Source organism: Endocarpon pusillum (genome assembly GCF_000464535.1).
Source record: "Endocarpon pusillum Z07020 unplaced genomic scaffold C653857, whole genome shotgun sequence".
In the NCBI taxonomy this organism is placed as follows: Eukaryota; Fungi; Ascomycota; class Eurotiomycetes; order Verrucariales; family Verrucariaceae; genus Endocarpon; species Endocarpon pusillum.
Genome location: NW_006913432.1, coordinates 16554 through 32305, shown reverse-complemented (window position 1 = coordinate 32305; position 15752 = coordinate 16554). Strand labels below are relative to the sequence as shown.

At 50.1% G+C, this 15752-nt stretch overlaps 5 protein-coding genes across 5 annotated transcripts; 1 reads left to right on the top strand and 4 right to left on the bottom strand.

The window, feature by feature from the left end:
• Positions 1-2016: 2016 nt before the first annotated feature.
• EPUS_05782 (uncharacterized protein) lies at positions 2017-3246 on the bottom strand (the record flags this gene model as incomplete). Its single annotated transcript, XM_007787233.1, has 2 exons — positions 2017-2897; positions 3189-3246. The coding sequence occupies 2 exons, from the start codon at positions 3244-3246 to the stop codon at positions 2017-2019; spliced, it is 939 nt and encodes a 312-aa protein (XP_007785423.1).
• Positions 3247-4542: 1296 nt separating this feature from the next.
• EPUS_05781 (uncharacterized protein) lies at positions 4543-5535 on the bottom strand (the record flags this gene model as incomplete). The annotated part of the gene is made up of 1 exon (XM_007787232.1): positions 4543-5535. One exon carries the CDS (start codon positions 5533-5535, stop codon positions 4543-4545), a length of 993 nt encoding a protein of 330 aa, XP_007785422.1.
• A 475-nt stretch (positions 5536-6010) lies between these two features.
• EPUS_05780 (uncharacterized protein) lies at positions 6011-8767 on the top strand (the record flags this gene model as incomplete). The annotated part of the gene is made up of 1 exon (XM_007787231.1): positions 6011-8767. The coding sequence occupies one exon, from the start codon at positions 6011-6013 to the stop codon at positions 8765-8767; it is 2757 nt and encodes a 918-aa protein (XP_007785421.1).
• Positions 8768-9635: 868 nt separating this feature from the next.
• EPUS_05779 (Glycogen phosphorylase) lies at positions 9636-12676 on the bottom strand (the record flags this gene model as incomplete). The annotated part of the gene is made up of 8 exons (XM_007787230.1): positions 9636-10043; positions 10101-11866; positions 11917-11994; positions 12054-12157; positions 12213-12274; positions 12325-12360; positions 12419-12431; positions 12486-12676. The coding sequence occupies 8 exons, from the start codon at positions 12674-12676 to the stop codon at positions 9636-9638; spliced, it is 2658 nt and encodes an 885-aa protein (XP_007785420.1).
• Positions 12677-14060: 1384 nt separating this feature from the next.
• Positions 14061-15378, bottom strand: EPUS_05778 (Guanine nucleotide-binding protein alpha-3 subunit; the record flags this gene model as incomplete). The annotated part of the gene is made up of 6 exons (XM_007787229.1): positions 14061-14160; positions 14209-14447; positions 14498-14627; positions 14676-14804; positions 14853-15198; positions 15252-15378. The coding sequence occupies 6 exons, from the start codon at positions 15376-15378 to the stop codon at positions 14061-14063; spliced, it is 1071 nt and encodes a 356-aa protein (XP_007785419.1).
• Between the last annotated feature and the right edge of the window lie 374 nt (positions 15379-15752).

Below are 15752 nucleotides of genomic sequence, written 5' to 3'. Positions count from 1 at the left end.
CACATCCCATGAGATTCGGGCATGAACATGACTCAGCCATGGTCAGTAACACGTGCTGATAGCTGGCTTCCATTGGCAGAAAGCCCTTTGACCATCCAACCCAGCGAGTTAATTTCTTAGGTTGCCGAATATCCGTTAACGTCAGTGACGACAAGATTGGCTGATTATTGTGTCACGTACGTACTAGGTCTCGGTAGTCAATTAGACCAGCTTCCTAGGTCGCGGATGATGGCATGCCCATCAAATATGCATGCAAGCATAAAGTTTCTTCTGCAGACGACCATGACGATTATGACGATCACTCAATCAACGTGACACACGTGCCGACATTTCAATATTCTGATCAGGGCAACCGAATATGCACGAGGAAGGATTCCTCAACCACTGCACTCTACCAAAAGGACAGGGCTAATGGGTTTTTTGGACCATACTTGGTTGAAAACCCCTTCCTGTCAGACCCGCCTCCTCCTTCTCCTGCTCCTCCTCCCCCAATCAATCAAGCTCCCTGGACAATTTATGTATGACTACTCTTACTAGAGCAATCATGCCGCATCAAAACTTCTCCAGATAACGCCAAGACCCTTCTCTTGCCAGTGCATGCGGACTACTATAGTAAGCCTTAGGCTTCAAGTTATGGCTGATCAGTAGATCTGATTGGCAGGCCAAGGACACCATCTGGCTCATCCGATACCGGGCCAGCCCGGCAGATCCAATCCTTCTCCATTCCTTCACTCCACTCGCGCGTCTCGTCTCCTCTAGTCTTGTCTTGATCGCCGCCGTGAAACGACCTCGAGGCCAACTCGACGCTCTGATACCACGTTACACAGAACGAGCTATTTGAATTCCATTATCTCCGGGCCGATTCTTACTGTCAAACCACTTTAACTCCACATCCGGGGCAGTTAGATGGTGGATACTATCCGCTAACTACTTCAGATAGGGGGCAGAAGTTATCCCTAGCACGGCGCTAAGAAGAGCCATGTAAAGTTACAACGCCACGTATTGCTCACTTGCCGTATTGAGTATAAAGTGTCCAGAAATCGCCCAATAAGATTAGTTTGTTTGTTTATCAACAAGAATAGCCGTACACAATCGACAGGGCTATCTGTACCCATAGTGTTCAGAGTGGCAAATACTAACGCCGTGCTAGGGATACTTCTGCCCGGTAGGGTAGTACCGTCTTTGTAAGATGAGGAGTTGAACTTCTTTAGGCGTTGGCCGATTGTAGAATCCTTGTATATGGTGCTTTGGGAGGTGGAGGCGCTCGTCGAGTGACTCGGGAAGAGAGGAGATAGAATGATTTTGGTGACGGTTCATCGAGCTGGCACACACTTCATAGAAGACAACATCAGTTCTAATGGGGGAAGAAAGCCTAATTGACAACTTGCAGCTCAGTCGCTTTTGATTGTTGCTACTAGGGGGTGTACTGTTCTCTCCCGTTCTAAGCTCTGTTTCTTTAACCATGCTTTTCCCCTGCATCCATATATCTATCCTTGGTCAACTAAGCCAGCTGGCCATCCAAGGACGTAATCGTGTTGATGCAATCGTGCACTGAGCGGTGCGGCTGATCACCACCACCTCAGTTCTATCCCATATCCACGATGCGAATAAGCTAGCCTTCCAGAGACATACCACGTAGTGATGCAATCACGCACTGAGACTCTGCCCGTGTCCTTCCATCAAAGCCCTTTGTTTTATTGCTTCTCCATGAAGCGAAGGTAAAGCATCTGCTCTCCCAAGGCTGTTGCCGCCACTTGGGTACGATTGGAGGAATGAAATAGTTCCTACCGGATTAAGCGAACGACCAAAATGCAGAGCGCCGGTGAAAAGCTTGATATGCTATATTTTGCGTGTAACGCTGAGATTGCTCGGCCCATGGCCATCAGCATGCACCGCACGCTCCGTTCAATTGACGCCAGATCATATGCAAAAGAGATGATTGGCAGACAAGGACACACTACCAAGTAAGACATCTTATGCTTTTGTAGAAGATAGGTGATGGTTTGCCTGCATTCATTATCGGCAGGGCCCATCTTTCTTAGATGCCTTCTTCACCCGAGCACCATCTCCAATATCTTTCACAGATCCCTCGCTACGGGAGGCTGGACTAACAACGGGTGAATTTCCCCCACTGCTTCCAAGGAGAAAATAATCGCCCCCTTCTTCGAGCGCAAGTGGAGTGACAGGTCCTTTGGGGCTGCCTAGAGGATCGAGCCGTGGTGCATCAGGCTTTACACCATGTGGAGAAGCAGCGAAGCGAGAAGACATCTTAGCTTTATCTATGAGGTCGCGCTGACGTTCCTTCATCAGCCTTTGGGACTCGGTGGTGGAAGTATGCTTGGTGAAATTCATGATTGGGTTGTGGGAGGACGCAGTAGAAGCTGCTGGCATATCCCTTTGCTGGAAATGTAGCGGATGGAACTTGGGAATAGGGATATTCATTGGTCGAGAGGCTTGGCGCCGTGTTCGGGACGGTTGTGGAGAAATGGGACGGGTGCTACCGTCTAACCGTGGCGAAAGAGGAGAAGTAGGAGTATAACGGGCACTGGCACGATCCGCATGCATCATGGCGAGAGGGTGCGACCGAGGTGAGAGAGTGAGTGACAACGATCTGCGATGATATGTGTGATCGAAGCTGGGTGGAGGTAAGGTCTGAGAAATGTCTTCCTGACCGGATGCGAAGTGTGATAGTCTGGTAGGAGAGAGTGCTTTGACTGGGAAGAGGTGACCCTTTCTGTCGCCTCGACCAGATACAGGAGTCGGGACGCGGTCTGGATCACGCCGGCTGACAGGTGTTGTAGGTATGAGGATAGGCTGGGCGACAGTAGGTGTGGTATTACTCAAAGGGGTGACGGGACGATAATCAAATTGTAATTCCCTATCCTGGGCATCCGTTTCTGTTAACGTTAGAGAGAGATCGCCGCTGCGCCTGATAGATAATTGGCGCTGCGGTTGACAAGGCAAGAGATCTGCAACTCCGTCACTGGGTCTGCAAAAAATGATCGACACAACCAAAATGTCAGGACTCGGCTAGAACGATCTCAACCAAACGCGAACCAAACTCGTGCTTTGCAAAAGGGCTGAGATGAATTCTTTTTGTTTTTGGGATTCACCACGCGGAAATATGCAAGGGAAGCGGGAGATGTGAATCCGGGGTCTTGCTAAGCGGATAGGTGTGCACCACTTACCTTCTTGAGATAAGGAAGACCTTGACGATGGAGATGATGGTGGTGCCAGAGAGGCCATCATGCTTCGTAGTTGCAGAAGCCACGCAACAGGATGTCTAAGCCGTCCAATAACAGCCCCAAGCAGTGTAGGTGCTAGTTAGGCGTGGAAGCTAGGCTGATATATATGTCTGGGTTGCTGCCAGACTTAAGTTGTTCAGCAGAATTGTGCTCTGGGCGTGAAGGATGAGTGGATGGAAGCTATCTGCAGCTTGTGAAAGCCACCCGTTCGGGCTATCTGCAGGCGCAGTTTGGGTTGCCAGGATAGTGGACCTGGATGGTGGATAGTGATTTCTGGTGCCGTTTTCCCTTCTTGGCTGTCTGGTGCTGCTGCTTTGCTTTGCTTAATCAACCAGTTATGTGAGATGTGAGAAGTAGAAGGATTTCTAGTGCATAGTTGGAGCGTTCGAGGAAGAATTGAGTTGAGGGATTTCGGAAATGGCCTGAAATGGCCTGAAATGGCCTGAAATGGCGCTGTGTTTTGGTTGTGACTCAGCCTGTCAGAGCGTTATTGCTTAAATGACTGCTAAGTTCCATACGGAGTATGTGTACGGAGTAGTAGTAATGATTGAGTGGCTAGTTTAGTACCAGCAATTTCCTACCCAATGATCGGAAAAATATGAAACCGCATCCGTTTTGGCATATTTTCGCATGGTGACTAATGACGCAGATAGCTGGGCCAGTCAGTGGAGATAGATCAGTGAAGTGTGGTTCGAAACCCACAAGCGCTCTCCTCTTGGTGGAGTGGCGGACGTGGCCCTCTTCTGGGCCCAGAAGCCTCACTTTAACCATCTCCGCTGCCTATGTTGCCATTCCCTCTACATATTCACAGCACTGAAGTGCACTTGTTCAAGGATACAGCACTCCAAGTCCTGCCATTCAAGTCGTGATCAGGCTATTTTGAATCTAAGGATTGTCTGGGAAGGGCCATCGCATATTTAGGCAATGCTCAGCAAGCGATAAGACTCTAGTTAGCTCTTCCATCTCCGTTTGAACATATATGTAGGTACTCCCTGGCAGCAATAAATTGATGCATGAGGAAACCGATTCGATAGAGCCAGAGTCTTATTACTTGCAGGGTAGTCAAGCTGCTTCTTGTCGGTTTCCACACTAAATACGAAACGCCATTTATGGTGCCGCCTGAAAATGGCCCGCTCTTGTCTCGCAGAGGAAGAGCAGCCCAGATTAGGGGCGTTGTACCCCGAAGTCAATAACCTGGTATGGCTGTATGAATCCAGCTTCGAGGCATAATCCGTCATTCTTCTGTGGTAAGGCGCAAGTCCTTATGGCAGTTTGCTCTGAAAGGATCTCGCACGCGTCATTCCCTCCACCGGATCCCCCATTCTCCTTTGGCAAAGCTTGCCTCAACAATAGTACCTTCGTTCAGGACAGCTTCGCATTTCCTCCTCGTTTCAACGTGCTCAGAAATGGTACGAGCAGGATCTTCCAGAGCTGCTTCCTTCTGCTTTCTTGTTGCCCCTCCGTTTCCTTTGTCCTTTGGCTCATCCACTTCAGATATCACAATGCCGAAAGCACATAGTCGCCTTGCAGCACACCTGACAGCCTCACGCTCTTCAGCTTTCCTCTGCCCTTCTAGCCTCTTTTGCTTGAGTTCCTCGGTCTCTTCTATCTTTTCAGCCCAACCTCGCTCCCCACCAACGCTGAAATTGACATCAGACACACTCTGTGCAGGCCGAGTTTTGCCGGCGCCGTATGTGAATGGATCTTTGGCTTGATCCTCAGGACGGATGTTATGATGGTGCATTTCACCTTCTGGTTGACTCTTTGAATAGTCTTCAAAAACTGAGGACGTGCTGTCTTCCATGTCTACACTTTTCCATTCGCCTATATCCGGCACGCCTCGTTTGGCGCGGTTCTTCCTACGTCCAAAGACTTTGTCTGGATCGTTTCTGGAGCCGAAAATGAGCTCCTCGACTGTGCTGCAAAGGACCGTGATGCGTGGTTCTCCTTTTGTTCTCTTCCAAAGCGCCAAGCTCGTGTCCTTCTTCCGCGATGACAGTCCACTTGAGGCGCCATCAGGCAAGCGGGCTGCCGGTTCTGCTCCATTCAGCAACGAGACAAACGTATTCTCAATATTGCGATCGATTTGGTTTGTCTTTCTGTGACGGCAGCGTTCTGAACAGTATTTTACACCTTCTTTGCTTCTCTTCGAAGTCTGTGCCTTGCGAGATCCAATCACACGTCCACAGCTGTGACAATATGGTGTAGTTTCGCCACCTGGCAGTAGATACATTGGAGGAGGGGTTGCAGCATGTTTGGACGGCCGTGACCACGAGTCCATCCATGACATAGTGTCTGCGCTCTACGAACAACCAAAGGCTACCTCTCAGCGCTTCAATGGGCGATAAAGTGGGTTGTTCCTGGCACAGAATTCGCACAGAATTCGCACAGATGAGCAGCTGTCGGTCGAGCTTACGTCACAGGAAATGTTAATAGTTTATCTTACAGCCCACTACTTGCATACCCGTAGTATTACGATCGTACTTGTAATATATTAAATACGGGTATTTAAACAGCAAATTAAAAGCATATCCCTCCGTACACTGCTTTGTGATAATTGCGGCCAGCCATCCACAGCAGCAAGGGTGCAGGGCGTCTTCGGCAGAGCGCTTTCCGGGCATGGTGTGGCCGGAAGTGCGTGCTCAGCCACAGTGGATTGCACACGCACACTCGCTCCTTGGTGATATTTAGTGGGGAGCTGATATGAAAGGAGAGGGCTCTAGCAGACGGTGAAATTGATTGTGGTCTCTCGCATGTGAAAGGCAATGGAAGGTATTGCAGCAGCTCCGGATTGGACCCAATGGATGCAGTGGGACGGGGACGGGGACGAACAGCAACCAGGCACCTATCAATCGGATGTCTCAGCATCAACGGACGTTACTCTCACTTCTACAGCGTTCGCCAAAATTCACCCGTCTCAAGCAGTGTCGCCATCGTCGACGGCAGGTAGCGATCTCCAACCGTTTCTCTCGATTCTCTCGATACCCAAAGCCTCCAGCGACGGGAATCCTCAAAGCAATGGACTTCCTACTCCCAGCCATAGTTCCAGCTCACCCGAAACCCTCCATATACCAGAACCGCGGTTAAGTGGAGAGACATTAAGGAGCACATCGTCATCAGAGCTTTCTCGTCTACACCTCAAGCGAAAGTCTTCTCATGAGCAGGGACCAGTCCCCTCCATCGCCGCCACCAATGACCAACAAAAGCCGGCAAACAAGAAGCGACCCCACAACGTAATTGAGAAGCGTTATCGAGCCAATCTAAACGACAAGATAGCGGAGCTGAGACAAAGTGTACCAAGTCTGCGTATTTCAGCAACAAAAGGGATCAAGGACGGCGAAGATGTCGAGCATGATGCGGAGGACCCATCTGGATCAACGAAGCTCAACAAGGCCTCCATCCTGTCCAAAGCTGTGGAATATATTCGCCATCTGGAGATACGGAACAAGAGGTTAGACGATGAGAACGTAGCTTTGAAGCAGAGACTGCTAAAGCTTGAAAGAGTCCTTGCTTCAGATGGAAACAATGGCGATGAGCGTGCCGTTGCTTTTACCAGCAAATCTTCCGTCGAGGTGGTAGACCAGGAGACTGGAAAATGCTCTGACCAGACGCGAAGAGCAACAGAACATCCACCTCAAGGGCTTATACCAGTACCAGAAAGTATGAAGAAGCTTCGCCAGAATCAGCCTCAGGAACATTATGGTGCTATATATGACGCTCCACAAGAAGGCCATAAAGGTGGTCGGCGATGGCCTGCCAAGTTCATGATAGGATCTCTCGCCGGTCTCATGATCGTGGACGGTCTAAGCGAAAGCCAGGACGGCTCTGACTCCAAAGCCAAAGGCTTATTCGGCATACCACTCGAGTTCATGGATGGTTGGTGGTTTCTGCGATCTCCTAAAGCCTTTATCGCAGCCTTCATGCAATATTGCCGCGCTGGAGGCGTCATCCCTCTTATAAAAGGGTTTCTAGCTCTGAGCCTGCTGGCTTTAATCGTCTTCACATACTTGTTCAACTCGAAACCTGCTGAGGCTGAACAAGCCGAAAGGCCATCCAAGCTTCGAAAGGTTCCGTCATTAGCGTCACCCATTGAGGTCCGCCGACAGGCTTGGTTGACCAGCATACAGACACTCGGGCTTCCTCATCACAGCTTCTTTCCAGAGTGGTTCGCCGTGACCATCGAGTGGCTCAAGTACACCGTTCGTCTCGTGGTAGGGTTCCAGACGTATGCATGGATCACAGGTAGAATAGAAGAGGATGAATTGGCTCGAGTGAAAGCATGGGATATTGCTGTTGATGCTCAGCTCGCTGGAGGAGACCCAGAGATCAGCAGGAGTCGATTGGTCCTAAGCATATTTGCCTCGGGTACGCTACCACAGACCCCTACAAGATTAATGCTGAAGGCCCTACACTGTCGTGTGGTGCTCTGGAGAGTGGGCCAAGATGGAGGAGTGGTCTCACGTACAAGCAACAAGATCGCTGTCTTCCTGGCTCATCGGCAATGGCGAAGAGCTCAACGTCTCGCCGCAGATACGAACGTGAAGGACGAAAACGCATTGCCGACACATCTTGCTGAACTACTAAGTCTCGATTGTGGGGATGTAATGCTGGACGCTGTCCTACAACGTGCATACAACCTCATGTATGATCGGTCCATTGACGAAGTTAGCCATGGCAGCAACAGCCTAATGGACGTCGTCGTCGAGGACCACGCCATCAGATCTCCACTGGACGCAATCGCCGCTTGGTGGTCATGTCAGAAGTTACATCAGGCCCTCATCCTTTCGTTATCCGACGACGAAAAAGACCAGGCTCTATTCAAATCAACTCTAGACCTTGCATTGACAATCGCACCTCCTCTTTCTGCAGCACATACCCGTGCGCTCGCCGTCAAAGCCGTCTTCATCGAACAAGACCGCGCCTCAAATGCACAGAAAGTCCTATCCGCTCTTCCCCGCTCCTCCCCCACCACATCTCATCGATCAACCAGCGGAAATCCCCTTCCAGTCTTCATCGACTCGTCCATGCCTCTCTCCGCATGTTCAGAAGTCGCCACCGTCCTCGACTGCGCCTCCATTATGATCGCCTTACGTAATCGTTGCACGACTACCGCTTCCGCAAGCAGGGAGTGTACGGTGGTGGGTCTCTTCGCCGTTTTACATATCGATCCCGAGAAAACGAGCCTGCTAAGCTTCGCACCCGCGTATCATGTGCTTTTGCAGTCGTTGAGGAACGATGATCCGGGTTCTGGCGTCAGGTGGTTGGCGCAGACGGCTAGAAACCTCGCAGTTTGGGCGCGAGCTCACCCCGGATCTACCGCTACTGAATCGTCCTCCGCTGGGATAGTCCGGAGGCTGGATCTGCTGTGCAACGAACTCGAGGCGGGTCAGGCGCATGAGGTTGAGCATGTGCGTGTGCACCGCTACACGCGTGGCCACGGACCAACACGCCGATACAGCAGCGTCAGCAACGATACCGGTTATGGCAGTCTAGGCGACGCTGAAGTCGACGGCACGTCTTGACAAGCTTCCCGGTGGGATTGGCATCCGAAGTCCGCTTGCTTGCTTGCTTGCCTGCCTGCTTTCTTTCTTGTTTGTTCCACGTAAATGCATGATGAATATCCCCTTTCTTCCTATATATCTATAGACTATAGAGACGATTCTATCATGCAAGGAACCGAGCCGTTGCAATACAACGTGGGGGGGGGGGAGCATTACACATGGGAACGTTCCCCAGAAAGACGCACGTCCCTGAGATTCTTTTAACATGATCAACCTAGATAGGCATATAACAATAAAGTAATTTATTTTTTCTCCCCTCCGCATCCTCGTCTCAAGGAAGGACGCCATGCCATGCCCTGCCCTGCCTGCCCTGCCCTGCCCTGCCCCATCCCCTGCAGGCCGAACATCACTGTCACTCAGACTCTTTCTCTGTCTTATGTGCACAGCGCAATATTCTCTTCTCCTTCTCCTTCTCCTTCTCCTTCTCCTTCTCCTACTATATTTCCTTTTCCTTATTCCTCATACGAGTAGGAAGACGGAGAATGTCCTGGCTATCCTTGGGTCATGATGAGAGTCCCTCCGAGTCTCAGAGGAAGGGGAAGGTCATGGAATTCAATAGTGTAGCATTCATTTGTCATTGAGTCGGGGGGGTTTATGTCCTCGCGGCAGATGGCAGATGGCAGATGCTGCAAACCTCATAGTGGCTTGCTTGGAAATGGGAGATGTGTATGCATGACCCTTTGTTTCACTCATCTAATCTATGGATGCTTTCTGACCATACGTGGTTGAAGCGGTGATATCCTCTCTCCTTCTTCTCTCCAAATCTTCACCCGAGTGCCTGTAACTTGAGTCTACCCAACACTAGCTGTGCTTCCTTATCCCGCCCTCTCTATTTCTCCACATCCAACGGCTCAATATTCCAGATGCTCTCCGCGTACTCCTGGATGCATCGATCACTGCTAAAGAAACCCATCCTCGCAACGCTGGTGATGCATTTACTGATCCAGCCATCTTGATCTTTGAACGTCTCATCAATCAGATCCTGTGTCTCGCAATAAGACCTGAAATCGTCCGACACCAGATAGTAATCCCCGTGCTCGACAATGGCGTTGACGAGCGAAGAGAACGCGGACTGGTCCCCAAACATGCCCTGGTTGATAACCTCGAACACTTTCTTCAACTCGGGATCGAGCTCGTGTTTGCCGTAGTAGTGGGCGTGGCGCAGGTCTTCAACATCTTCAGCTAGGTTGCCGAAGAGGAAGATGTTTTGATCGCCGGTTTCGCGTGTTATTTCGATCTAAGAGTTGATCATCAGCCAAGCAATCATACACACCCGTCAGAAAATGGGACTTACGTTGGCGCCATCGCAGGTGCCGATGATGAGACCACCGTTGAGCACGAATTTCATGTTGCTCGTGCCACTAGCCTCGGTACCTGCTGTGGAGATGTGCTCACTGATGTCTGATGCAGGGCAGATGATCTCTGCTTTGCTGACATTGTAATCTTCCAAGAAGATGACCTTGAGCAGATCACCCACGTCTTTATCCTTGTTGACGACCTCACCAACTTTGTTGATAAGATGGATGATGGTCTTGGCCATCCAGTACCCTGGGGCAGCCTTGCCCCCGAAGATGGAGACTCTTGGAGTCAGCTTCTTTCTCTCCTCGGCGGACATCGATTTGATGGCTAGATAGCGGTGGATGACGCCAAAGATGTTCAGCTGTTGCCTCTTGTACTCGTGGATACGCTTGACTTGAACATCGAAGAGCGCTTTGGGATTGACGCTGACGCTGGTAGTTTTCTGGATGTGCTGAGCAAGGCGGACTTTGTTTGCATACTTGATCTCGGCCCATTCCTTCTTGAAGTCTTTATCGTCAATAAAGTGTTCGAGCTTGTTGAGGAGAGTCAGGTCTTTCAAGAAGTCGTAGCCACCTAGCTTGGAGGCAATCAGCTCCGAAAGACGCGGGTTCGCCTGGTGGAGCCACCTTCGAGGTGTGATACCATTGGTGACATTGGTGAACTTATCCGGTCCGTATATTTGGACAAAGTCCTTGAATATGGTAGTCTTGATAAGATCAGAGTGGAGCTCAGCTACACCATTCACCTTGTGGGAGCCAACAATGGCAAGGTAAGCCATTCTTATCATCTTTGGTTGAGACTCCTCAATGATGGACACCCGAGACAGCATTTCTCGATCCTTGGGGAATTTTCGCTCGACGGACTGGAGGAAGAATAGGTTGATATCGTAGATGATTTGAAGGTGACGAGGAAGAAGATTCTGGAACAAAGGAACAGACCATTTCTCCAGCGCTTCCGGCAGCACGGTATGATTGGTGTATCCAAAGGTGTTTGTGACAATGTTCCAAGCGTCTTCCCAGTCAAGGCCTTCAATGTCGACAAGGATGCGTTGCAACTCGACAATAGCTAGTGTTGGGTGAGTATCGTTCAATTGAATTGCAACCTGGTCTGAGAAGGACGACCAAGCTCGCTTCGTTTTCTTAAAGCGTCGGACAATATCGTACAAGGAAGCTGCACACCAGAAGTATTGCTGTTTCAGACGGAGCTCCTTGCCACGGTCGAGGTTGTCATTGGGGTAAAGCACAGCGGAGATGGTCTCGGCTCGCTGTTGATCACCAACGGCACTCTCGTACTCACCAGCGTTGAACTTGGAGAAGTCGAATTCGCCGCTAGCGGCCTTGCTGGACCAAAGCCTGAGGTTGTTTGTTGTGGGTGTGCGATAGCCTGGAATTGGCACGTCGTATGCCACTGCCTGGACTATCTCTCCTCCTTCCCATGATGACACGTTCTTGCCATTGTCATCAGTGTATTTCCTTACCCAGCCGTAGAATTGAATATCAACAGTGACATCGTGTCGCGGAAACTCCCAAGGATTGAAGTCGAGCCAGTAATCTGGAATTTCGACCTGATACCCGTCCTCGATCTCTTGCTTGAAGATTCCGTATCGATATCGCAATCCGTAGCCCCAGGCAGGGTAGTTGAGGGAAGCCATGCTGTCAAGGAAACATGCGGCCAGACGTCCAAGACCGCCATTTCCCAAAGCAGCATCGTGTTCCTGGCTGATCACGTCTTCGATCCGGAAGCCAAGATCACCTAGACCCTCTGGCAAAAAATGAGAAGTGAGTCAGAGGTACAGAAGACGGGTCTCCTACCTTTTGCAACGTCCTTCAAGCCAACGTTGAGCATAGCATTATCAAGCGCACGGCCCATGAGAAACTCAAGGGATAAATCTGGTAAGGGTTAGCTGCTGCTCCGAATCGATTGATGTGGAAGTCTTGGCGGGAAGTACAGTAAACTCTCTTCTGGTCTGCAAAAGTCTGGCGTTGTTGGGTCTTGTTCCACTCGATCACCAATCGATCGCGGAAAGCAAGGGCAGTGCCAGAATAAGCAGCCCTGTCCACCACAGATCAGTACTACAGAAAGATCTGCCATCAAAGATGCCACTCACAATTCATCGCAATTGAATAAAGACCTGGCAAGTGTCGTTTCCACATGTTTCACAAATTCTTTCTAAAAAACAATCAGGACTCGGTCCTGTCGGTGTAGAGATTGCAACAAACCTCGAACTCCTCCTTTGTTTTGAATCCTGAGGCAGACTAGGTATAGTGGTGAGTACGTCTGATGCTATCAATTGACTCAGGGCGAGCTTCCTACAAATTTTCTCCATCTGCGTCTTCGGTCAGTCTCTGCAGGGCAAGCATTGGTGGGATGATTGACTTACGCCTCTCTCTGAGGCTCTGGAATGCTTGCCTCGACGCTCTTGATATCACCTGCACCGAAGCCAGTGAAGGTACGCTTATGCTTCGGACGAGTATAGCCTGGTCCAACCGGTCCTTGCATCAGCGAGGAGATTGGAGCACCCATTGAGGGCTTCCGCTCGCGGGGAGGGTTCTGCGTGGCTGCAGTGGCCATCTTGCGAAGGATCGACGGGGAGATTGAGGTGCTTGAATGATGCCTGAATGATGCTTGAACGTAAGAAGAAAAGGCAGGGACAGTTGATTGCAGAATAGATATTCTGTTGAGAAAAGGACGGTGTAGATATGTATCAATCTAATCCTGCCCCTCGAGGCTTAGCTACTCCTTCCCCAAATATGCGAAGCTAACGTACGGTAACCTAGCTAGGGTGGCAGCGGTAGCTGCAGCTGCAGCTTCAGGTTTGGGTTGTAGGTGCGAACCTGTAACTCACCACCGAACCTCTTTGAGAGCCCTGTTGGTGCCCCCATTTCTTTGAGCAAGACCAACATGAAAGAGGATGATGGCCGCCAGTGGATCTTGAAGAATGAAACAGCCGTACTCCTTGCATCGCCCCAGGCGCTAGTGCTTCAATCCTCAAGCTCTCGCTGGGATCATACTTGCATGTGTCTGAAGCACCCAAGGTACATAAGGGAGTGGGGATGACGGTTAGATGCAGCCGCTGTGGCCAATCGCGCTACGGTCGGCGTCTTTGCTGGCGTGGGTGCGACTCGGTCTCAGGTGTGTGCTGAAGGCCTGGGCATTGCAGAAGCCTGAAACCATCAACGTGGGTGGCGGAGGGGCTAACTACAGAGGTCAAGCTCCAGACGGATTCTCCAGCGCTCGGGCCTCCGGGCCATGAACGCCTGAGGTTGAGGAACGTGGGGTCCGCCACAAATAGACGGAGGTCACCGTCAAGTCTGCATTTCAAACTGCTACAGTCCTCCGCACGCAGCTACAAGTCAGGAGTGGTGAAGGTGACAACGTTTCAAGTCATGGTTTCGTCTACTCCTCGTATATTTATACCAATTGGCAATGATGGTTATGACCACCATCCATAATTTTCAACATAGGTATCGATTGCTAACCAATGCGTTCACACACTGTCTTCATGTGCTTCCAATTATTCAGACATGATCATGCAAGGGCTCTACTTATCCCTCAACAGACTGACATGTCGCTTGAAAACACACATTATACCACCAACAGAGGTACCAAGCCCTATGCCAAACAACACGAATGTAGACAGGTATGGAGTTGGCCTGCTCGAAATTTCCCAGTCTAGAAGCGGTTCTCCGAGTCGTGTAGCAGGCCATAGAACAGTTTCAGTTCCAAAAACCTCACTTGCAACGAACTCAGGACTTGTGCTCCTGTGGCCAACTTTTGAGAAGCGTCTTTTCTTACCTATGCAAACTTCTCCCAACACCAAGAAGGTCCCTGTAGACATCTTCAGAACAAATCCCAAGCGCCTGGCTACTAAAACAGAGCAGCTTGCTCAATATCAAGAGTCGCCTATGACACCTTGGCAAAAGGGGCGGCGGTGTCTAGGGTGGCACTTGGAAAATCATAGAATGCCTGAATCTTTCAGTGCGTTCTGCAGAATGGTCTCCTTGACGGCTGCAAAGACTAGGCGGATGTTGGTAGTATCGGTGGCTTGTGTGAGACTGGCAGTCTATTAGTAATAGGAGATCATTTAGCGGACCGTGACTTACTGAGGGTAGAGATTAAGGTTGGCTCGATTGACCTGGTTGAATCGCCACAACAAGTATTTTGCAGCTCTATTCACATCGTTACCGCCCGAATAGTCCGGAAAATAGTTGCTGAGAGGGGATCGTGCAAGCTTGATCTTGAACAGGTCGACCTTGTTGAGGAACAGGATGATACTCGTCCTCATAAACCATCTTGAATTGATGACCGAATCAAATAGAACCAGGCTCTCCATCATTCGATTCTGATTGTATCATCAGCTGAAATCTCCATTGCTAGGCATTATGATCTCACCTGATTGGTTTCTTCCAGAAGCACTTGGTCATATTCACTCAGAGCAACACAGAAAATAATTGATGTGACATTTTCGAAGCAATGAATCCATTTTTTCCGTTCGCTCCGCTGACCTCCCACGTCGAACATACTAATTCTGGTCAGCTTTCATGGACAGTGACAGTATCGATGTACGGACTGTATGCTCAGTTGGCCCATGGTGAATCTCGTCTCGTAGATACCCGTTGTTTTTGTCCTGGCTCTTAGGACATCGGCTTCGGTCGGAGTATAGCCTGGTCCTGCTATTCGCTTCACCTCATCAAAAAAGCTGGGGGTGTCAGTTCAATTGTGGGGACGGAGCTTCTAGGTGGCATACTATGGCGCTGAATCCATCAGGTAAAATTCGCTTTGGTGTTCCATTACCCTAGGTATTGCATCGTCGTGCCAGATCAACTCCACAGCTTCAGCAGCTTTTGGATCCAGTGGTGTGTGCGGGTCGGGATCGACGTTGTATTCATCAATATACTCGACCAGCTCCCTAACTTTCGGATCTCTTGGTTCAATGCCGAATTGGATCATTGCTGAAGTCAAAGCTTTCATGCAGTCTACGAGGTTTTTGTAGATTGTCAGACGGTAGAGTGCTAGCTCGTCTTGGGTGTAGCCATTCTGATGGATGATCTTCATCTGTTTTACGATCGTTGACTTGCCGCTTTCCCCAGAACCTGTAAGGCCAGTCAATTGAGCGATCCCAGTTCATAGCCAAATGTAGCCATACCAAGAAGTAATATTTTACACTCCCTTCGTAACCTCCTCGAGTCTTCCTCCAGCTTTTTATCTATCATTTGACTTCTCTTCTTCTGCTCCAGATCCTCTCCCACTTCCGTGCTGCCGCACGCACCCATATTAAAGATCCACTTCTTCGATCTTAAGAAGTAAGGGATACGATAGAAATGCCGTGAATCACGTAGGTGGCTAGGATAAAGTGCGCCAGCGGACGTGAGTCCAGGATCGCAAATATCTACTTTTTGACCGCCTTTAACTCAATGGCCCATAGGATTCGTGGAGGTAGACAGTTGGGTGATGAACAGAATCGGGAGACAGCCTAGGGCGAGGTCATGAGCGATGTCGACGTTGCTGCCGAGTCGCGAGACTATCGAGTTGGGAGAGAGGTACCAGCTGAGGCCGGAGCTGTCCGAAGTGTGGAGCAGTGTTCGAGAGTGCCTCGAGCCGAAGGGTGGAATCTGTGGTGCGGCGCCAACCAGAATGCTGCCGAATA